Source organism: Amblyomma mixtum, chromosome 8 (genome assembly GCF_055824585.1).
Source record: "Amblyomma mixtum isolate Tamu chromosome 8, ASM5582458v1, whole genome shotgun sequence".
NCBI lineage: Eukaryota > Metazoa > Arthropoda > Arachnida > Ixodida > Ixodidae > Amblyomma > Amblyomma mixtum.
In genome coordinates this window covers 17,346,406-17,369,247 of record NC_143019.1, presented here as the reverse complement: position 1 = coordinate 17,369,247, position 22,842 = coordinate 17,346,406, and the positions used below count along the sequence as shown (strand labels likewise).

Here is a 22,842-nt window from a genome sequence, read left to right as displayed (position 1 = left end):
TCAGACCAACTAGCTTTGTCTGATGTAGGATCTAGAGTGCAAGCTGCCTGGGAGGTGTGGAACGAGTCCCACTTTGTGATGGTAGCACCACAAGAGGGTCTGCGTATTTGGCCTGCTTGTAGGAGAATCTCGATAATGTAGTGATCAATACCCAGATTCACTTGAGTGTTACATCACGTAGTGAGGGAGGTGGTGGGTGAAAGTGAGGTTGGGAGTAGTGTCTGCGCAGACGCTGCTCCCGATGCAAGTAGGGGTGGTGGGGTCTGTGAGAAGGGAGAAGCCGGCCTGCTGAGCTGCGAGCCATACCCTGCACCCTTTGTAGATGTCGGCTGTGTAGCCCCAGGTCCTGTGCGGGGCATTGAAATCCTCTACAATTACGAGGAGGCATTTGTGTGTCGTGCTTGGCAAGTGTGAATAGTCAGTTGAAGTCGTGCCGCAGCCACTCTGGGTGCCTGTATATGTTGAGGATGAAGAGACTATATTATCCCGAGTGCGCTGCGCCACAAGTTCAATGAGAAGTTGATCTATTTTGGGGATGGGTGGGAGATGGTGTGCGCTCACTGCATACAAGAACAGCAACCTGAGTGGGACATGATGTTGGTCTAGTCGGTTCATGGTTAGAGCGAAACAAAACTGCGCGAAGACGACGGGACAAAAGAAAGGCACGCTTCTGCGCTTTGTGTGTGTGTATTCGTGCCTTTCTTTTGTCCCGTCGTCTTCGCGCAGTTTTGTTTCGCTCTAACCTGAGTGGATGTAGGAGAAATGGGGACAATGGGCACGTAGCTGGGTATGGTAAGGGGATTGGGGGGCTTTTCCAGCATGAGCATGTCGGGGCAATCTGCCCGTGCTAGGAACTAGTGAACCAGTCTCCGCTTGGAACCAAAACCTCGACAGTTCCACTACCAGATGGTGAGGCTAGTGCATGGTCTCGCCATCACTGAAGGTGTCGTTTGCCTTGGAGAAATTAGAGGAGGTGTGGAGCTGGGCCTTCCTTTTAGGCCATGCAGCAGCACAAGCTGTCGCTTGGCGAGCCTCTTGATCATTAAATCGCTCATGAATTTGGGGAGCGAAAGTCTAAATGGCTAGTGAGGTTGGAGAATGCACTGGTGAAGGCCTGGGTGGCCGTCTGCACCTTGGTGGCCGTCTGCGCCTTGAATTGTGGCCTCCTCCTCCCTCCGAGTTTGGGAGGACTAGGGTTCGCTCGGCTGGGGTTGCTGTGGTCAGGGAGGTAGCGGGAGTTGCAGCCCGCTTCTTGGCCGATGGTTCGCGAGTAGGGAGAGGTGCAGTGGAAGAGTCGAGGTAGGAGCAGCCTGGGCCAACAGCTGGCGCTAGGGCAGCGGTTCGGGCCTGCTGGTGGGCATGCAGCTGGGCCTGGAGGTGGCGGCTGGTGGTTTGGAGGGAGGCGAGCTGTGTGCGTACACACAGCAGCTCTTCGTAGGGGATGTTGGTGGAGTTCCGGGAGGCTACGCCTGCTCTGCTCACCTCAATAGTGCAGCGGCCAGTGGGTGGTCTCTGGACGACTGGAGGTGGTGGTGGCATGGTTCAGAACCAGGAGTGGGTCCGGGCCTTGGGCTTGTTAGGGTTAGACGGCTGTTTCTGTGCGGCAGGCTGCAGAACCAGGAAGGACTCCGGGGTGAGCCGCAGGGCCTGGGGCTTGCGGATCATAGAGCGGCTGCGCGGTGTTTGGGTGGAGCCTGACATGGTGGCGGGAGGCTAGCTGGCGTGTGCCTTGGCGGCTGGCTTGGCACTCCGATACCTCTTTTAAGGCGAAAGACTTTTATGGCTCATACTCGCGATGTCCGTCCGTGCGATGAAATCGTGCCAACTGTGACCTCTCCCCCGCGCAGCGGCGCAACCTTCTCCCCTCCTCATCAACCGGCGTGCCGGTGGGGGCGCAGCTGTTCATAGCAACCGTGACGTCACATTGTAACGGTAGAACGAGCGCGCGCGCGTCGGCAGTGGTAGATGTACAGCCGCTCCGTCGCCAGAAGTCTCGTTGCAGTCGTGTGTGAGAGACGCACGGTTCTGAAGCGGCCCAGTGATTCTGCGCCAAGCGGTTCGGGGAAGCGGCAGCGGACGGCAGATTCTCCCGACACCAAGCGCCGCGGAAGCACAAGGAGCGAATGCGCGTGCGACGATCCATGTACGGTGGGTTGGTTTCGCCAAGCACACTTTAGAATTTCCAAACTGTCTCTCAGTAATTTTTTTGACGAGGCATGGTGTGCGGAAGCGCGCCTTGCACGTTCTGTCCACCGTCAGGTGTGTTTTCCGCACATCTTAAATTGTGGCGTGTGGGATTGGGGCAGAAACGCGGCGCTTAAGCCTTAGGCCGTCGGCGTTCGTTTTGTTCATTGGCGTTATGTTTTAGATGCCCATTTAGACTCCGATGATTTTAAGGAAAGGAAATGTGCATAACTGGCTCCCTGTCAATGCCTGAATCGCGCTTTGAGGTACGGGGTGGGGAGGGGGTGAGAGAGAGATGTGGGCTGCATGCCTTACCGCTGACAACGTTGTGGCAGGTGCGCGGCAGCGCAGCAATAGGCCGTAGCGTTCATTGGGTGAGCAGACTCTTGCGATCAACTATTAACTGCCACCTGCCAGGGTGGCCGGTTGGACGCGATGCCTATCCAGTGTCCGGAACGCGTTACAGACGCCAAACCGCGTATCCAGGTTCAGCATGTAGTTAACCGCAGCTAATTTTTAAGGCGAAAGCTTTTAATGCCTCATACTGTCGTTAGCAGCCGTGTCGGCAGCCGTATCGACAGCCGCGTATCGGCACATGTGTCCGCGTTTTGACGGGTGTCCATCGAGATATACGAGACAGTTACTGTGTAATTTACCCTCCTCAAATACAATTTTCAATTTCTTCATTACGGCCCCTCGTCCTCTTTCTTCTTTCACTCCCACTTCCTCCCTTCATGTACGGTGCGGTTCGGGTGTCCACCGAGATGACAGAGCAATTCCCTTCCCTCAAAAAGCATCGCGTTCAAGGGCAAGGCATCGCGCCGAATCGGTGGTGGCGTTCCGTGAACTGCCTGGCAGCACTACAACACGCTGTGTCTTCCACTCCTAAAGGCGAAGCTTAAACGTCATTAATTAGCAGTTAATTAGTATTTAGTCAATCAAAAATTAGTCACTAATTAGTAATTTGTCATCGCTTTGTCATCAATTGTGTGACGTCATCCAGTGGTGACGTCATCCAGTGTCACATAGGGAAAGTGGTGCGGAAAACGATTTCGCCTTTACGCACTTTAGACTGTCAAAGTGTCCCTGAATTTTTTTTTCTACACGGATCACATTGAGTGACATTGCTGTTCTGGGATTAATTCTCGACGTTGCTTCAGAGTTTACGATCAGACGGATAATTTTTCATTGCAAGACGGAAAGTTTATGCATATTTGCATTAGTTGTTGCCCAGACCAGGTTACAGTAACATATGTGAAAGAAAAATAGAGCGTAATGTATTTAAAGTTTGGCGCTTATGGGAAAGAATGCGTGGCATCGTGAGATTGCACCGGCGACAGCAGAGAGCTTTTATGTGGGATATATGAGCATCCCATTTAAAATGTGGGAAGAAAAGAATACACCAAGACTCTATTTGCTGGTTTTGAAAAATGAATGAATGTAGTGGATGAACTACTTTATTCTTAGCACAGAAGATAACACCCTTAGATTTAATTGGGTTAACCTTGATTTGATTTACAATGGTCCATGCCGACAGTTTTTTGAGGATATGGTTGCATGCTACGATTAGTTGGCTGGTATTACTCACAGAAATTAGTAAGGTACATACTATCGTCAGCATGCATAGATCACAAATTGAACTGAGGTGTCTATCATTGACAATATCGTTTAGGTAAATATTAAATAAAAGGACCCAAAATACTTCCTTGTGGTACGCCACTTGTTATTGCAAGAGAGATGACCTTTGGTCGTTTATGCATACACACTGATATGCCTATTCTCCAAGTTGGAGTGTAGAAAAGCCAAACCTGTCCCATGAATTTCATACGATGAAAGTTTATCAATGAGAATATTCTGATCAATGCAGTCGAACGCTTTGCTGAAATCGATAAAACTTGGGCTGTCAATAAATTATCATCAGTATTTTCCAAAATTGTTTGTTTCAGGGCTAGCAATGCAGCCTCAGTGGACTGACCCTTCTTAAAGCTATACTGTGAATCTGTTAAAATACCTTTTTTATCATAAAATATTGTAATATGACAAAAAATTAGCTTTTCTAATCCCTTGCAAAATACTGGAAATACGGAAATTAGCCGGTAATTGGATGCAAGTGTGTGATCATCGCCTTTATATTGTATAGATACCCGTGCACATTTCATAGCAGTTGGAAATATACCTGACTCATGTACCAGGTTAAAGATATAAACAAGGGCAGACATTAGCAATTTTGATGCATATTTAACAGGTTTAATTTGAATATTGTCAGTATCCAGGGATCTACTATTATTTAGACCCTGAATGTGCTACATATTTCGTTCTCATCTGTAGGAGCAAGAAATAAGCTTTCAACACAATTATAAGCTAGGGCAACTGCATCTGGTGGAGTACTAGTCAGTGTTCCAATGTTTACAAAGGACGTACTGGTTCATGTGTTCAGCCAGGTCGCGATCTTTCAGTTCGCAGCCACACATAGTAATTTTTCATAGCGGTGTGATCAGATAAAAAAATGATAAAGACGATTTTTCTTTCTGATCAATCCTAAATGTTCCCGGTATATCCACAGTTTTCTCGTTTTCCTTGACACCTTGAGTGGCATCAACAGAAAATCTATTGCATATGTGTTCACAAAGATTTTAATAAATTCATCGTAAGCATCATTCACGTTCATTTTGCTGAGGACTCAAGACCAATCATAAGTCATCACGTCAATTATTTGAACATTTCAAAAGTATTCTGAGTGATGGAATCAACTATAATGATCTCCTTGTGTTCTCTTGTTTCTGTACTATTACTATGAAAGGTCATAACAGAAATGAAAGTACCAGAGCTATGAACCCTGGTATTAATATTTGTCAAAATGAAATTTAGTGCTGATTGCGTATTGACAATAACTGTTGTATGTATTTTGATTAGGTTTAGAAAACCAGAAGATTGCAACACAGTGTTAAATTTTCGAGTAGTGTTGGTGTAATCTAGTATATTTATTTCGAGCAGCACAATTAATCTTCCCAGTATTAGAAATATATTAGCAAAGGCCGGTCCAGCAAAGGCACGAGCGAAACCATTTATTTACAATATTGGGCTGATTTCATGTGGTAGTTGGGATGTTAAAATCGCCACTGCGGACAAGGTGGAAATTGTTGCTGCGCACATATCCCAGCAATATCTAAAAAACTGATTGACAAATTTTTGTTTATGGTTAATGGGGATTTAACGCCCCAAAGCTACTCAGGCTATGAGGGACGCCATAGTGAAGGCCTCCAGAAATTTTGACCACCTGGGCTTCTTTGACTTGCCATGACATTGTACAGTACATGGGCCTCTATAATTTCGCCTTCATCGAAATTCAGCCGCCGTGGCCGGTATCGAATCTGCGTCTTTTGGGTCAGCAGGCGAGCGCCATAACCATTGAGCCACCGCGGCAGATAATAAAAGGCTTTATATTGCCTCCTGGTGAACAATATACAACAGAGATGGTTTCTTTTTCGCATTGTAAGGCGGTTACCTCAAAATGAGATGTTACTTTGCTAAAGTCATGTGCAATTTTGCAGTCCTTTCTCGCCATGACATGAACTGCAACACCACCATCTCGTCTGTAAGTGCGATTTAAAAAGAAATTGTTATAACCTTGTAATTTAATATTAGGCAAATATCAAGATACCACATTTCCGATAACATCACAATACTAAATTTAAAGCTAAAGTCATCCAGAAATGAAGTAAGAATGTTCTCCTTTCCATTCACAGAGCGTTCATTTATATAAGGAACAAATTCGCAAGATTTTGCAGGAGTTTCAATATCTTTATGGGAAATTAATTCTTGATATTTCATAACAGAATCTATAGAACCCACAGTGCGCTAGTCATTCTGCGTAATCAAATAAGCTCTATACTGACAAAGAAAATATTTTTTGAGATCAATTTCTTGCTCTATCAACACGGCTGAACTGCCATCTATCTGTTTGCTCTGCATAGATTTTGCCACTATATGACCAGACTGATTTCCATTTGTGTTCGTGCTTTTTTTTACAGCCATCGCAAGCAGTTTCTTGAGAGCAGGACAAAGATGTTCATCCGCAAAAACAGGGGCTTGGCCGTCAAGACCTGGATCATCATTTGTTAGGCGTGCTTTCTTGGTCTTCTTCAGGACAGCGTCCCACTTCATGCATGTCTTGAACTGCAATGCAATGTTTTTTGCTTTATCAATTTTTAATGTTGGCACCTGATGGAAGGCTTCAATGTCACTTTTCGCTATCAGTTCTTCAGCAGTGCTGCCAAGGTGTGGTCATGTGTGCGCTTTTTTAGATGAGGTTAAAGAAAAAAAAAGGACGTAAATTTAAGTGATGAAAGCATGGAGTGGTTTTATTACACAAGTAAATATTGTTTATGTGCATAATTTCCACTTGGTGCAATGGAGCAGTTCTTATTTATACAGATGCATCACAGTTGTGTGCTAGTGAGTGGCATTCAGTTTTTTTGGGGCGTCTTCAATAGCTATGCACTGCCCGCATAGGAAAGTGTGATGAAAGGAATTCTCTCAAATGATGAAGCAGCTTAAAAACATAATGTTGCATGCTGCTTCCTCCTTGTCAATTACTGCAAGTGGATGGTTCCAGTTGCGAGCTATGGCCGTATCAGTCATCGATGCTTCCACTGCTGCATCCGTAGCCTTTGTGTAAATGTCCGCCAGTTTCAGTCCCCATATGACTGCAGAGCAGTGTCATTGCATGCAAAGAACTGCTTCTTTGTCCCTCATACCATCTGTGTGCATCAAAGTGACTAGAGCTCTGGCGCAAGTCTATGTGACTGCTTGTGTTTTTATTTCATTTAAACTACCAGGTGTGCTCTCTTCACACTTTTCCTTTCTGATGTCATGGTGTGTGTTTTGTGTTTGCATGTGTGAGTTGCCTTTGCCTTAATTTACTTCTTGTCTGTTTATGATTAACTCTGAATGGCTCATGTGCTCGTATGAAAGGAGATTTTCTTGGGAAAACATCTCTGCATGAGCAGCAGCAGTAGCTTTCATTGTATTGCAGTCAGATATTACTAGAGTGAATTTCAACTCCCGTGAAAATAAACCCATAGCTTATGTGCATTTTATTGCATTCGCAGATAGAAAACATTCTTATAGTCTTGCTTATTGTAGTCATCAGAAAGAACTGAATTTCATACTGTCAGTTACAATTCTGGCACTGCATGAGTGATATCTGTTGCTATGAGCATGTAGTTTGCACTGTGATGCCTTTCTTTGCACGTTTAGGTCTAAGCAAGTAGTCGCAGTGTGCTACAGAATGTGCAGAAGTGTTAATGATTTGCATTTAGTTTTACTTCTATTGTTCCTGTCATATAACACTGCAGCTTGTTGTTGATGGTCATCATCATGAATTTCTGGAATGCCTGGACAACTGGTGGCACTTGTTTTCTCTTTGATTGTTTACTCTCTATGTTTAATTTTTTACATCTGTAACGAACACTTAATGCATGGTTTGCAGGATCCCAGTGATTTTATACAACACAATGCAAGTTGCAATTTTTTCTCCTTCTTCACATTTTGTTTTTCAAGGTTTATATCAGAAGAAGGAGGAGGCGTTGAGTGATAGCGCCGGAGGGGAGGGAAGAAACATTTGCCGGTCCTTACAAAAAAGTTGCGCGGTGCTTCCTACACCCCTCATTAGGCACCCTCGCCAGACAGCAAGTCTATGAAGCTATCGCTTCAGATACTAACGGTTTTTTTAAGTGTGCTCGATATTGCACATGACAACTTTGCTTGACGCTGGAGCAGTGCACTCCTTCATTCTAGTCAATGCTCTTTGAATTCTCTATGCAGTGTGTTCGTTGTCAAAACTGTAAATTAGTCCACATTAGTTCTTCAGAAATTATCCTTTTCCTGTGTACTTGCCACCTTCCTCTTGTGAACCCATTTGTGATGTGACTGCATGTGCAAAATGATCCATGGCTTTCAATGTATTCACACTTTCCCTTACCTTAGTTTGTGGTCTTGAGTTGTTACATGAAAGCATCCTGAAAAAGTTTGGGTTGTGAATCAGTCCATGCTCATTTCTTAAGTTTGGTTCCGAGTACTTTGTCTACTGGAGTGTTGGCATAAAGTCGGGTGCCTTTAAATTTGTGGCACCACTCTTTATCTCAGCTTGATCTCCAAGTTCGCTAGCTTGTTGCAGGAGTATGTTATAATAACCGGTGAGGCAAGAGCTCCCATGCTTGACTAACGGAATCATAAGGCTTGGTTGCCTAATGTTGTGGGCATACGCGTAACTTGCACACTGGAAGGTACACTATCTGCCTTAGCGGGATACTTGCTTGTACCAACTACGGAAATCATCAGGGTGGACAAGCAGGCAAGCATAGCTGTACCATTGCAGCGTCTGAAGCAGTGTTTTTACAGCAGGGGCTTCTAACACACGCACTTTTGCATCCACTCTGGCAACTATTTGTAACAATCTGGCCACTCCAGTGACAGCTGTACACAACTCAACGACCTGGTTCACAGGCATACATGTGGAAATCCAGTTAAAGCCAATTTTAGCACTCGCTGTGAGACCTAAGTACAAGAATACTGGACAGACAAACCCATTCAACCATTAAGCGTATGCAAGTGCAAAGCAAAAAACAAGTGAGCAAAGACATGAAACACCACTGTGCAGTCTTGTATTGTACTGAAAGAAATTTTCGTCTGAGAGGGGGTACAGTTTGGGTTCCATGACGGATTGGTCAAGAAAGTATGTGCCAATGAACTCAGAAACTTTTCTTTTTTACCATCAGCAGTCTCTGCTTTTTGGAAATCTGCAGTACAACCAAGCTTTGTCGACAGAAAACCTATGAGAAGAGCCATTTATTCTAATGTGCTACTGAAGCAAGTTCGCAAAGCGCTTTTCCTCATGCCAAACAAATGCATAATCAAATAGTATGTGTTCCCTGCTGCTGCTCTTCAAGCAGCAATTGTTAGTTGCTTCCAGTTGGCCTAACTATAATCTACCTTTCAAAGTCACACAGGGTCCTGAAATGACAGTTCTTGAACACACAGTGTACATGTGCTTTTGCTGTTAGCACTGGGCCTTTTTTTAATTTTCGCTATTTTTCTCGCTTTTACTTTGCAGACATCTGAACCAACACCGTCTGGAGATTTAGTATGGGCTACCAGTGGAAGGATTTCTCCAAAAAATATTCCAACGTTCATGAACCCAATGGATTGACTTTCAGAGTTTCGTGAATAGTGCATTAAGTGATGTAAATAGTAGCGTCTGTGAAGTGGAATGCCTCTAAATGTATTTTGTTGCATCAAGAACTCATCCAGATGAGCCGGATGTGGAGGATGTGTGTTGTGAAATATTCCTAGTGAGACATTGTATCTGAGCATAGAGAAACTGCATGCCAAAGAAACGTTTGGATTATTTGCTGAAGTCTCTGGTAAAAAAAAAATGTGCTGGTGCAGAGGTAGTTCTTCTGCACCTGTGCATTTTGTGTGCCATCTGTCGCCTTACTTTATTCCTTCAGTGCCTCTGGTATTCATAATTGCCTTCTTTTGTTTGTCCCTTGTGGTTCTGGTAATATACAGTTGTATTTGTGGACTTTTTTATGAAAATTGAGCTTCTATTTTATAATTATATATATCTTTATAATTTTGCTATGAATTTTGCTCCTCAAAATCATCAATGCTAGCAATGAGTTAGTGACTTGAATTATTGACTCTCAGTGAATTGTTGACTTTCTTCAGTGATTTAATGTGGAGTTTTGTGTGCTCAGAAGTCGCATAGTCTGCCTAGGAATTTCTTCAGCATGAGCGCTTCTTTTACCAGTAATTAATCTATCACCAGTTTTTCACTTGGAAGTGTGCTTGTTGAAGGTATATCTTTCATCATTAAAAACTAGCACATTTTATTCAGATGGCCAGCAGACAAGAACGCCAGTGAAAATTGACTTCTACAAGCTAGATTGGCAAATTTTCTTTGGCTTATTGCATTGGGTTGAGCAAAGCATTGGGGCTCCACGTGACATGGGTGTTGATTGCAGTGATGTAACTGAGGCTCATTCGTTGCCGCAGCCTGACCACAATACTTTTTATGACAACCATGCATGGTTTCATGTCAGAGTCCCTAATGCAGTTTTTAAATCTGCTTGACCAACTAACTGCTCTACGCGGTTGGTGGTAGTGAACAAGCACCGCTTAGCTTGCAGACGGCAAGGTGGTTGTGCTTCCTGGTCTGCAGAGGCATGCAGGCAAGTGGAAAAATTTGTCAAATCACTTAACTGCGCAGCTCAGCCAACATTTCCACCGTCTCATTGTGCCCCTGGCTTCCGTACTTAGATAAATTTTGAACTTGGACTGAATGTAACTCGAACTCAACAGCCAGCTTTGCATACCAAGAATGTTGATCTTTTTCAGTTGAAGCCGAATTCCAAAAACTAATTTCAACATACTTTTATTGGTTTCTTTCGGTTTAAACCACAAGGACCAACTCCTATTTATAGCACATCGCCACTGGTTTTATTAGATAGACATTCTTAGCCTGTGCGTATATACAAGGTCATTGTTGTCATGAGATCATTAATGAGGTGAGTGAAATAGTGAAAGTACACAGCTGTTAACTTGATTCTAAGCTGGCTTGGCTTGGTGCATCTATTTCTCTTTATAATCAAACATTAGCGCCTCGGCAAGGGAACATCACTGTAGAAAACTTTGTTTTAATGCTGAGTTCATTTTAGCATCAAGCTTTTGACTCAAATGTTGCCTATATTTGTATGACAGTTGTTTATGGTTGCTTTCTGCATTCAATTTCTTGTGGCCTTAGTGCCATGTGAGCAGCGACATGTGAGGTGCTGTGGTTGACTGCAAACGCTCTGGACAATGCAGGTTTGGCCTCCACGCATCAGAGCCGTGAGCCATCTCCTGGAGAATATGCACGTGTGAAGAGGTCTCCTTCACCCCATGGTGTAGACACTCCTCGTACTGACATGGAAAATCGCCAGAGTAAACACAGAGCCAACCAGCTACGCCAGTGCAACCACTGTAAGAAGACCTTTGTGAGGAGATGGAACCTGGATCAACACCTTCGCATTCACACCAATGAGCGTCCATATCAGTGCGACATCTGTGGCAGCAGATTTAAGTGGGCAGGACAATTGAGTAAACACCATCGCATCCACACCGGAGAGCGTCCTTTCCGCTGTGAGCACTGTGGCAACAGATTTAAACTTAGGCACCACTTGGTTAAACATGTTCGCACCCACACAGGAGAGAGGCCGTACCAATGCCAGCTGTGCCCCATGACCTTTAAACAAAAGGAACACCTCGCGAGTCATGTGCGATCCCACAAGGGCGAGAAACCGTTTCAGTGTCGCTTCTGCACAAAGGCGTTTGCTGAGAAGCGCAGTTTGGAACTCCATGAAGAGAGAGAGCACTCTTCAGTTACTGGAGTTCCATAATGTTCTGCTGCCGTTTCATATAGTTAACTATGACAAGCATTCCTAGCTTATCTAGAAATATGCTTATGCTGGCAATGTAACTGCTATGTTGACAAAATCCATTTGTGAAATATGCATTCACATGCCGTCACTACAGATTGGTACAGTGTTGCTCTTTAGATGGTGTTCCTTCAGGTGAAGCATGTGTGCATTAAGCTCCCAAACAGGCAATTTGTGTTTAAATCATCCAAGGCCCGCATATTCTTTCTTTCGATTCGAACAATACTTCCAGATTCATGGTTGCTCTAAAGGGACACTGACGATAGATTAAATGCTGCGATGTTAAAATGGCAACGAAGCTACTTACTCTCACAACAGTTTTATGCATTAGAAAGGGTAAAAGAGGGAATTGGAGGTACTGGCTGTGTTTACAAGCATAGAGCGATGAAGTCAAGGCACATTTTGTGCATGAATTCCTGATGGTAGACTACACCGCCATTCACTTCTGTATTCAATTTTTCACAGCAATAAATGCATCTTATGCAGCTTGAGAAACAAGAATACAGTGGTAAATTTCATAGATTTGGCTTTTCTTAAACAATAGAATAGTTTCCCTTGATGGTTTTTAATCTGACATGAAGCAGGTATTGTTTTAACCTTCGTGATTTACGGGCAAGACACGTCTTTTCAAGTGTGTAGGTGTCTCAAGCGGTGAAGTACTTCCTCCATTGCACTTTATTAGGCTGTTGTCTCCCAAACACTCAGCTTTCATCTTCACTGAATCATTCTATTGCTAGCGCATGCTCTTGCCTTTCCCTAACATGAGTGCTGCGAAAAGAAAAGGGTGCCTGTCTATCTCGCAGTGATGCATCATAAGTGAATTTTTTTGGCACTGGTTTGCTAATTCATGCATTAAAGTCATTACAGCTACATAGGCTTGATTCAGTGAAAGCACAATGAAATGCAGCTCCTGTCACTTTGTACAGGGTGTTTCACCTAAGACTTTACATACTTTTTAAAAATCGGCTTTTTGACCTAGAAGAGCACATTTTTGGGCATACCGTCATCAGAAGAGAGCTAGGACATGCTAACGAGTAGGCTGGTAAACTAATATTGAATAGATAACTTTTAATTACTGTCAGGCTTCTTAATTACTAAGAGGCATGTATCCCACTGTGAGTAGTATCCGTGTCAGTTTTTAAAATTTTGAAAAAGCAGTTACCCGCGCTGCTGTTGCCCCGTCAAATTTTGGCTGTTTTGACAAGTTAAGTGCACTGGAGAGGTTGCTTTACCTGCAAACTTCTGAGAAGTGCATGTATTTTGGCAAGATTCAGCCAACATTTGTTGGGCTACAGCAACGAGGGTAACTGCGTTTTCTAAATTCTAAAAACTGATACAGATATTAAATTTAGTGGGCTACAGAACTCTTCATAATCATGTGCCTAACAATAGATGAAAAGTTAACTATTCAATATTAACAAGTCTGCTAGTTAGCACGTCTTAGCTGTTTTCTGATGTACTACATCACTCACCAAGCTATGACAAAAAAAGCGCTCTTCTAACTCAAAAAGCATATTTCTAAAAATTATGTAAAGTCTTATGTGAAACACCCTGTATATTCATGGTGGTCTAACCGCATTGGTGAGAGGTATGAAAAGAGAGTGTAATGCATAGCTTGGAGATGTGTGGTGAGATTTTGTATGCTGGCTTTAAGAGTGGACTTTTGACAGTTGTGAGGAAAAATGAAAAGGATTTCGCTGTGCCGGGCTGTGCATAACTATTTATTCAACAAGTGCCTCTGTTTTGAATGTCTGTGGTTCAGGTGTCACTGTTGAAAATTGTGACCTCGACATTTTCAGTGTTTTGTGTGGTTCAGGTGACGGTTTTTGCATTATCTTCAAGAAAGTGGTCGCGGTGTTTCACTTTATTGTAGCCTTTTTGGGATGTCCCAAACTAATAACAGTTTTACTGAAACAAGCCTCCCCTCATTTGCATCATGTTTCTGTGCAAACCCAAAACATGCCATGCTGACAAGAGGTAACTGAATTGTGGTCACTGGGATAAGCACTGCTCGCATTGATCACAATGTATGCAAATTCAGATGTTGAAACCAAGTAGCATGTGTGGAGAAAATTTTACTAAAATGTAGAGGGAAGTTCAGTGTTGTGTTATCTTGCATTTTCTGTGTCTCTTTTTGCGTGACATTGCATAGTTCGCGAGTGTTTTTTTTTTCAGGTTTTGGAGCCAGAAAGTTCTGTGCTGTGCCCATTTGCTATATTTTTTATTTTCATTGGAATCCCAAAGCTTTGTGTTGCTTTCAAAGATAACATTTCTCTACCAAGTGTCGCATTGTGCACATCATAAGCGAATTAGAGATTCAGCAATATGTGTTTCATGTCATATGATTACTTGGCCTGCTGCCTTTAGGGTGAATATCAAGGTGTTATAAAAATTTTTCATTATTAAAATTTTTTTCTTGGAGAAATCTGAGCTGGTCAGTTATGTACAAAATTAAAATGTTATGCGGAAATCATTAATAAAATCGCCTTGGCGTTTGGTGGTGATTCCAGAGGTGACCAATTATAATGAGCATTACCAAAAAGTGAATAAATAGAAATGAGTAAGACAAGTTCATGTAATCATGCTTGTTATTGGTGAAATTTTTTGTAGTTTTATAGCTTTTTGTAGCTTCAGCTTTTTGTTATTTGTTTGCTTTGCTTTTTTTTTGCTTTAAGGCTGCCGAGAATACACATGCTCAGGTGGAGCTTGGTGTCATTGCATTTGTCAATTCTTTGTTTTGTTGCACTTGTGTTTGTCATTTGCTTTCTGAGTGTCAATGGGACATGTGATGATGCTGGAGTGTGACATAAAGAGTATTAGAGTTGACTATACATTCACTGCCTTTCTTGTCGGTTTCTGGTGAAATTTTCGCACCTCAGGTGTTTATGTGGAGCACAATCTCCTCCAGCCTTGTGCAGTTGCTTGCAAGCTTTCAATGCTTTTTAGAGTCGCAGCTGTACTGGGGCTTCTTGTGGTTTTAAGGGTGTCGTTTTCGTGAAATAACCAAAACCTCCTTCATTCACCCACTGGCAAAGAGTGTGTTGTACAGGTGTTCCCGATATATGACCTATGGACCCTCATTTAGGCCCTCAAAAAAGAGCACCCGCGATTTCAGTTAAAGTTGTCACTCTGAACCTCTAGCAGCTAATGCATTAGTTAGTGAAATTGCAATTCTTGAACATGCAAAGGACATAGTGATCCTTTTGGTATTGGGGCTTTCTTTCAATTGGCTTCTTTTTCTGTTTTATGTTGCAGGCATTTGAACCAACATCATCGAGGCAGTTAGTACAAGCTGAAAATGGAAGATTTTTGCAAAACATCTTGCCAACAGTTATGGACGAAATGGATATACTTTCATAGGTGTTGAAATAGTGCACCATGTGATGTGAAGCGTAGTATTTTTGAACAAAGCGGAGTGCATCAGACCTATTTCGTTACATTAAAAGCTCATTCACTTGAGTGTGACGTGGAGAATGTGTGCTGTCAATTATACCATGTGTGACGTTGTGTTTAAGCATCAAACATTATGCTAAAGAAAACTTGTCATTGTTAGGGGAAGTCTCTCGAGAAAGAGGTTAGTTGCTTCCAGTTGGCCTAACTATAATCTTGCTTTCAAAGTCACACAGGAACCTGAAATGACAGTTCTTGAACGCACAGTGTACATGTGCTTTTGCTGTTGGCACTGGGCCTTTTTTTAATTTTGGCTATTTTTCTCAATTTTACTTTGCAGACACCTGAACCAACACCGTCTGGAGATTTAGTACGGGTACCAGTGGAAGGATTTTTCCAAAAAATATTCCAACGTTCATGGACCCAATGGATTGACTTTCAGAGTTTCGTGAATAGTGCATCAAGTGATGTAAAGTTAACAGTGTCTGTGAACTGGAATGCATCTGAATGTATTTTGTTGCAACAAGAACTCATCCAGATCAGCGCGATGTGGAGGATGTGTGTTATGAAATATTCCTAGTGTGACATTGTATCTGAGCATAGAGAAACTGCGTGCCAAAGAAACCTTTGGATTATTTGCTGAAGTCTCTGGTAAAAAAAAATGTGCTGGTGCAGAGGAAGTTCTTCTGCACCTGTGCATTTTGTGTGCCATCTGTAGCTTTACTTTATTCCTTCAGTGCCTTTGGTTTTCGTAATTGCCTTCTTTTGTTTGTCCCTTGTGGTTCTGGTAATATACAGTTGAATTTCGTGGACTTTATGAATTCAGCTTCTATTTTATAATGATAGATATCTATATAATCTTGCTATGAATTTTTCTCTTCAAAATCATAAATTCTAGCAATGAGTTAGTGACTTGAATTATTGACTGTCAGTGAATTGTTGACTTTCTTCAGTGATTTAATGTATACTTTTGTGTGGTCAGAAGTCGCATAGTCTGCCTCGGAATTTCTTCAGCATGAGCACTTTGTTTACCAGTAATTAATGTATCACCAATTTTTCACTTGGAAGTGTGCTTGTTGAAGGTATTGCTTTCATCATTGAAAACTAGCACATTTTAGTCAGATGGTCAGCAGACAAGAACGCCAGTGGAAATTGACTTCTTCAGACTAGATTTTCAAGTTTTCTTTGGCTTGTTGCATTGGGTTAAGCAAGGCATTGGGGCTCCACGTGGCATGGGTGTTGATTGCAGTGATGTAACTGAGGCTCATTCGTTGCCGCAGCCTGACCACAATACTTTTTATGACAACCATGCATGGTTTCATGGTTTCAGAGTCCCTAATGCAGTTTTTGAACCTACTTAACCAACTAACTGGTCTAAGCGGTTGGTGGTAGTGAACAAGCAGCGCTTAGCTTGCAGACGGCGAGGTGGTTGTGCTTCCCAGTCTGCAGAGGCATGTAAAAAAGCGGAAAAATGCCTTAAATTACACAACTGCGCAGCTCAGCCAACATTTCCACCGTCTTATTGTGCCCCTGGCTTCCCTACTTAGATAATTTTCGACTTGGACTGAATGTAACTCGGAACTCAACTATTGATCTTTTTCAGTTAAAGCCAAATTTCAAAAACTAATTTCAGCATACTTTTGTTGGTTTCTTTCGGTTTAAACCAAAAGGACTACCTCCTATCTATAGCACTTTGTCACTGGTATTATTAGATAGACATTCTTAGCCTGTGTGTATATACCAGGTCATTGTTGTCATGACAGCATTAATGAGGAGAGTGAAAGAGTGAAAGTACACAGCTGTTAACTTGATTCTAAGCTGGCTTGGCTTGGTGCATCTATTTCTCTTGATAATCAAACATTAGCACCTCGGCAAGGAAACATCAATGTGGAAAAGTTTGTTTTAAAGCGGAGTTCCTTTTAGCATCAAGCCGTTGACTCCAATGTTGCATATGTTTGTATGACGGTTGTTTATGGTTGCTTTCTGCATTCAATTTGTTGAGGCATTAGTGCCTTGTGAGCAGCGACATGTGAGGTGCTGTGGTTGACTGCAAACGCTCTGGACAATGCAGGTTTGTTCTTCACGCATCAGAGCCGTGAGCCATCTCCTGGAGAATATGCACGTGTGAAGAGGTCTCCTTCACCCCATGGTGTAGCAACTCCTCGTACTGACATGGAAAATCGCCAGAGTAAACACAGAGCCAACCGGCTACACCAGTGCAACCACTGTAAGAAGACCTTTGTCAGGAAATGCCGCCTGGATCAACACCTTCGCATTCACACCAATGAGCGTCCATATCGGTGCGACATCTGTGGCAGCAGATTTAAGCGGACAGGACAATTGAGTGAACACCGTCGCATCCACACCGGAGAGCGCCCTTTCCACTGTGAGCACTGTGGCAGCAGATTTAAACTTAGGCACCACTTGGTTAAACATGTTCGCACCCACACGGGCGAGAGGCCGTACCAATGCCAGCTGTGCCCCATGACCTTTGCACAAAATCATCACCTCGCGAGTCATGTGCGATCCCACAGGGGCGAGAAACCGTTTCAGTGTCGCTTCTGCGCAAAGGCGTTTGCTGAGAAGCGCAGTTTGGAACTCCATGAAGAGAGAGAGCACTCTTCAGTTACTAGAGTTCCATAATGTTCTGGTGCCGTTTCATATAGTTAACTATGACAAGCATTCCTAGCTTATCTACAAATATGCTTATGCTGGCCATGTAACTGCTATGTTGACAAAATCCATTTGTGAAATATGCATTCACCTGCCATCACTACAGATTGGTACAGTGTTGCTCTTTAGATGGTGTTCCTTCAGGTGAAGCATGTGTGCATTAAGCTCCCAAACAGGCAATTTGTGTTTAAATCATCAAAGGCCCGCATATCCTCTCTTTTCGATTCCAACAATACTTCCAGATTCATGGTTGCTCTAAAGGGACACTGACGACAGATTAAAGGCTGCGATGTTCAAATGGCAACGAAGCTACTTACTCTCAAAACAGTTTTATGTATTAGGAAAGATGAAAGTGAGAATTGCAGGTAGTGGCTGTCTTTACAAGCACAGAGCGATGAAGTCAAGGCGCTTTTTGGTGCACGAATTCCTGATGGTAGACTACACCGCCATTCAATTCTCTATGCAATTTTTCACAGCAATAAGTGCATCTTATGCAGCTTGAAAAACATGAATACAGTGGCAAATTTCATAGATTTAGGTTTTCCTAAACAATAGAATAGTTTCCCTTGATGGTTTTTAATCTGACATGAAGCAGGTAGTATTCTAACCTTTGTGATTTACGGGCAAGACACGTCTTTTCAAGTGTGTAGGTGTCTCAAGTGGTGAAGTACTTCCTCCATTCAACTTTATTAAGCTGTTGTCTCCCAAACACTCAGCTTTCATCTTCACTTAATCATTCTTTTGCTAGCGCATGCTCTTGCCTTTCCCTAACATGAGTGCTGCGAAAAGAAAAGGCTACCTGTTTATCTGACAGTTATGCATCGTATGTAAATTTTTTTGGCATTGGTTTGCTAATTCGTGCATTAAAGTCATTACAGCTACATTGGCTTGATTCAATGAAATGCAGCTCCTGTCACTTTGTACAGGGTGTTTCACCTAAGACTTTACATGTTTTTTAAAAATAGGCTTTTTGACCTAGAAGAGCACATTTTTGGGCATACCATCATCAGAAAAGAGCTAGGACATGCTAACGAGTAGGCTTGTTAGCTAATATTGAATAGTTAACTTTTAACTATTACCATCAGGTTCCTTAATTACTAAGAGGCATGTATCCCACAGGAAGTAGTATCCATGTCAGTTTTTAAAATTTCGAAAAAGCAGTTACCCTCGCTGCTGTTGCCCCATCAAATTTTGGCTGTTTTGACAAGTTAAGTTCTCTGGAGAGGTTGCTTTACCTGCAAACTTTTGAGGTGTGCATGTATTTTGGCAAGATTCAGCCAAAATTTGTTGGGCTACAGCAGCGAGGGTAACTGCGTTTTCTAAATTCTAAAAACTGATACGGATAATAAATTTAGTGGGCTACACGACTCTTCATAATCATGTGCCTGACAATAGATGAAAAGTTAACTATTCAATATTAACAAGTCTGCTAGTTAGCACATCTTAGCTGTTTTCTTATGTACTACATCGCTCACCAAGCTATGCCAAAAAAAGCGCTCTTCTAGCTCAAAAAGCATATTTCTAAAAATTATGTAAAGTCTTAAGTGAAACACTGTATATTCATGTTGGTCTAACCGCATCAGTGAGAGGTGTGAAAAGAGACAGTGTAATGCATAGCTTGAAGAACTGTGGTGAGATTTTGTATGCTGGCTTTAAGAGTGGACTTTTGACAGTTGTAAGGAAAAATGAAAAGGATTTCACTGCGCCGGGCTGTGCATAACTATTTATTCAACAAGTGCCTCTGTTTTGAATCTCTGTGTGTCAGGTGTCACTGTTGCAAAGTGTGACGTCGACATTTTCAGTGTTTTGTGTAGTTCAGCTGACGGTTTTTTATTATCTTCAAGAAAGTGGTCGCGGAGTTTCATTTTATTGTAGCCTTTTTGGGACGTCCCAAACTAATAACAGTTTAACTGAAACGAGCCTCCCCTCATTTGCATCATGTTTCTGTGCAAATGCAAAACATGCCATACTGACAAGAGGTAACTGAATTGTGGTCACTGAGATAAGCACTGCTCGCATTGATTGCAATGTATGCAAATTCAGATGTAAAAACCAAGTAGCATGTATGGAGAAAATGTTACTAAAATGTAGAGGGAAGTTCAGTGTTGTGTTGTTATCTTGCATTTTCTGTGTCTCTTTTTGCGTGACATTGCATAGTTCGCGAGTGTTTTTTTTAGGTTTTGGAGCCAGAAAGTTCTGTGCTGTGCCCATTTGCTATATTTTTTTATTTTCAGTGGAATCCCAAAGCTTTGTGTTGCTTTCTAAGATAACATTTCTCTACCAAGTGTCGCATTGTGCACATCAGAAGCGAATTAGAGATTCAGCAATAGGTGTTTCATGTCATATGATTACTTGGGCTGCTGCCTTTAGGGTGAACTTCGAGGCGTTATAAAAATTTTTCATTATTAGGAGTTTCCCCTTGGAGGGATCTGAGCTGGTCAGTTATCTCCAAAAATTAAAACGTTATGCAGAAACTATTAATAAAATCACCTTGGAGTCTGGTGGTGATTCCAGAGAGGTGACCCATTATATTGAGCATTACCAAAAAGTATAAGTAAATAGAGTTGAGTAAGAGAAGTTCATGTAATCTTGCTTGTTATTGGTCAAGTTTTTTTGTTCTTTTTTCCCTGTCTCTATTTCTTTTCTCCCATGGTGAATTCTTGTATGCCTCTCTGCTTTTTTTTTTTGCTTTCCGAATAGCTTCAAGGCTGCCAAGGGTTCTTGTGTGCGTGCCCAGGTGGAGCTTGCTTTCATTGCATTTGTCAATTCTTTGTTTGGTTCCACTTGTGTTTGTCATTTGCTTTTTGAGTGTCTATGGGAGGTGTGATTGATGCTGAAGTGTGATATAAAGGGCATTAGAGTTTACTATTCATTCACTGCCTTTCTTGTCAGTTTCTTGTGAAATTTTTAGACTTTATGTCTCTGTGTGGAGCACAATCTCCTCCAGTCTTGTGCAGTTGCTTGCAAGCTTTAAGTGCTTTTTAGAGGTGTAGCTTTACTGGGGCTTCTTGTGGTTTTCAGGTTGATGTTGTCGTGAAATAACCAAAACCTCCTTCATTCACCCATTGACAAGGAGAGTGTTGTACAGGTGTTCTCGATATATACCTAAGGACCCTCATTTCGACCCTCAAAAGAAAGCACCCGTGAATTCAGTTGAAGCTGTCACTCTGAATCTATAGAAGCTAATACAGTAGTTATTACAATTGCAATTCCTGAACATGCAAAGGACGTCCTGTTGCTTTTGGTATTGGGGCTTTCTTTCACTTAGCCTCTTTTTATGTTGCATTCAACTTAGCCTCTTTTTATGTTGCATTCATTTGAACCAACATCATCGAGGCAGTTAGCACAAGCTGCAAAAGGAAGAATCTCGCAAAACATCTTGCGAGCAGTTATGGACCCAATGGATTTACTTTCATAGCTGTTGAAATAGTGCACCATGTGATGTATTTTTTTTAGTATTTTTGAACAAAGCGGGGTGCATCAGACCCTATTTGGTTACGTTAAAAGCTAGTTCAGTTGAGTGAGACATGGAGAATGTGTGTTGTCAATTATACCATCAGTGACGTTGTGTTCTAGCATAAAGAAATGATATGCTAAGGAAAACTTGTCATTATTAGGGGAAGTCTGTCAAGAAAGAGGTATTCTGTTGCCTTGGCAGACTTTTTGTGTATGTGCATTTTCTACACCATCTGTGACTTTACTTTATATGCTTCAGTTCCTTCCGTTTTCATAAATGCCTTGCCTAGTTTGTGAATTGCTATTCTGTTACCATGCACGTGAATTTGTCGACTTCAACTGTGAAACGTCTGCTCTTATGTTTTACTTATACCTATGTACGTAATGTTCTCATGAAACGGCAGCAAAGTCGTCAGTTTTAGCTTTTCTTTTTGTGGTGTCAGGTGTTGAAGAAGAAATTTACATGTGCATTGTTTTAACTGATTTCAACTGATGCTCATAGTTTCCACATGTGTTGATAGCAAATATACTGTGTGATCTTATTGTGGTTCTGGTTTGAATAACCATTGTTCATTTGCTATGTGCATGTAGTCTATTCTCTGGTTTGTGCAAACTAGGAAATTAAAATTTGAACTAAATATGCGAAAAGCTGAGCATTGGCTTGCGAGGAATCCACTCTTGCTAGCAGATTCTTGCGAATGACATTGCTTTGAAGATTTACATCCGATGACCAGGACTGTGGACTCGGAAGGGCCCTGTTGTTGTGAAGGCCCTTCAAGATGCATAGCTTTTAATTCCAAGAGTGCTTGACTTGTTGTGATCATTTTTCTTTATAACTGAACATTGGCACGATTGCAAGAAAAATTTGTCGTTAAAAAATTTTGCTTAAAGGTAATGTTTCTTTTAACATAAACCTGTAATGCATGTGTTGCATATGTTTATACGACTTCTGTGGCCATATAGGCTGTTATCTGTTGTCAAATGGCACTCTCGTTGAGTGGAAATGCTCTGTTCTTCACGACGCAGGTCTTGTTGCTGTGCATCACACCCACGAGCCACCTCCTGGAGAAAGTTCACTTCTGGGAAGACTTCCTGCGCCCCACTGTGTAGCAACTCCTTGTATTGAGATGGAAAATCACCAGGGTGAACCCACAGCCAACCAGCTACACCAGTGCAGCCACTGTAGGAAAACTTTTACACGAAAAAGCAACCTGGTTGTTCACCTCCGCATCCACACCGGAGAGCGTCGTTACCAGTGTGACCACTGTGGCAGGAGATTTTCATACAGTGGCCACTTACGTAAACACGTCCGCACCCACACGGGGGAGAGGCCATACAACTGCCGTCTGTGCCCCATGTCCTTTACACAAGGTCATCACCTCACAAGGCATATGCGATCCCATAAGGGCGAGAAACCATTTCAGTGTCGCTTCTGCACAAAGGCATTCACTGCGAAGTGTTCATTGAGAAGCCATGAAATGAGAGAGCACTTTTCAGATACTCCAGTTCCATAGTGTCATGGTGCCTTGTGATAATGCTAGCTATAACAAACATTTCTAGCTAACCTACTTAAGTGCATATGTTTGCATATGATTTGCTTTTTGTATGTGATGTCTAGTCAAAGCTCTTGTGTGATATAAAGACTTTTTTTTTTTGATGA

General features: G+C 42.3%; 2 protein-coding genes across 3 annotated transcripts in view; both read left to right on the top strand.

Annotated features, from left to right (window-relative positions):
- LOC149331518 (uncharacterized) overlaps positions 1 to 22,842 on the top strand; it is a 30,373-nt gene extending 7,531 nt beyond the window's left edge. Inside the window, exons 2-3 of one of the 2 annotated variants that reach the window (XM_089556704.1) lie at positions 14,363 to 17,439; positions 22,209 to 22,842. In XM_089556704.1, coding sequence (XP_089412830.1) covers positions 17,226 to 17,439; positions 22,209 to 22,696 — 702 coding nt within the window. In that variant the 5' untranslated portion in view covers positions 14,363 to 17,225 and the 3' untranslated portion in view covers positions 22,697 to 22,842. Of the gene's footprint in view, positions 1 to 12,821; positions 17,440 to 22,208 lie in introns of those variants that run through there. The other variant, XM_089556703.1, reaches the window with a different exon arrangement.
- LOC149331519 (uncharacterized) lies at positions 1,538 to 12,711 on the top strand. Its single transcript, XM_089557357.1, has 3 exons — positions 1,538 to 1,581; positions 6,216 to 6,301; positions 11,005 to 12,711. The coding sequence occupies exons 1-3, from the start codon at positions 1,538 to 1,540 to the stop codon at positions 11,622 to 11,624; spliced, it is 750 nt and encodes a 249-aa protein (XP_089413483.1). The 3' UTR covers positions 11,625 to 12,711.

Bases quoted from the DNA above. Each gene is read 5' to 3' on its own strand.
- LOC149331519 (XM_089557357.1), top strand. From the start codon at position 1,538: ATGGTTCAGAACCAGGAGTGGGTCCGGGCCTTGGGCTTGTTAGG. The intron at 1,582-6,215 runs GTTAGACGGCTG...TTTTTTTTACAG, and splicing joins CGGGCCTTGGGCTTGTTAGG to CCATCGCAAGCAGTTTCTTG. The intron at 6,302-11,004 runs GTTAGGCGTGCT...CCATGTGAGCAG, and splicing joins CAAGACCTGGATCATCATTT to CGACATGTGAGGTGCTGTGG.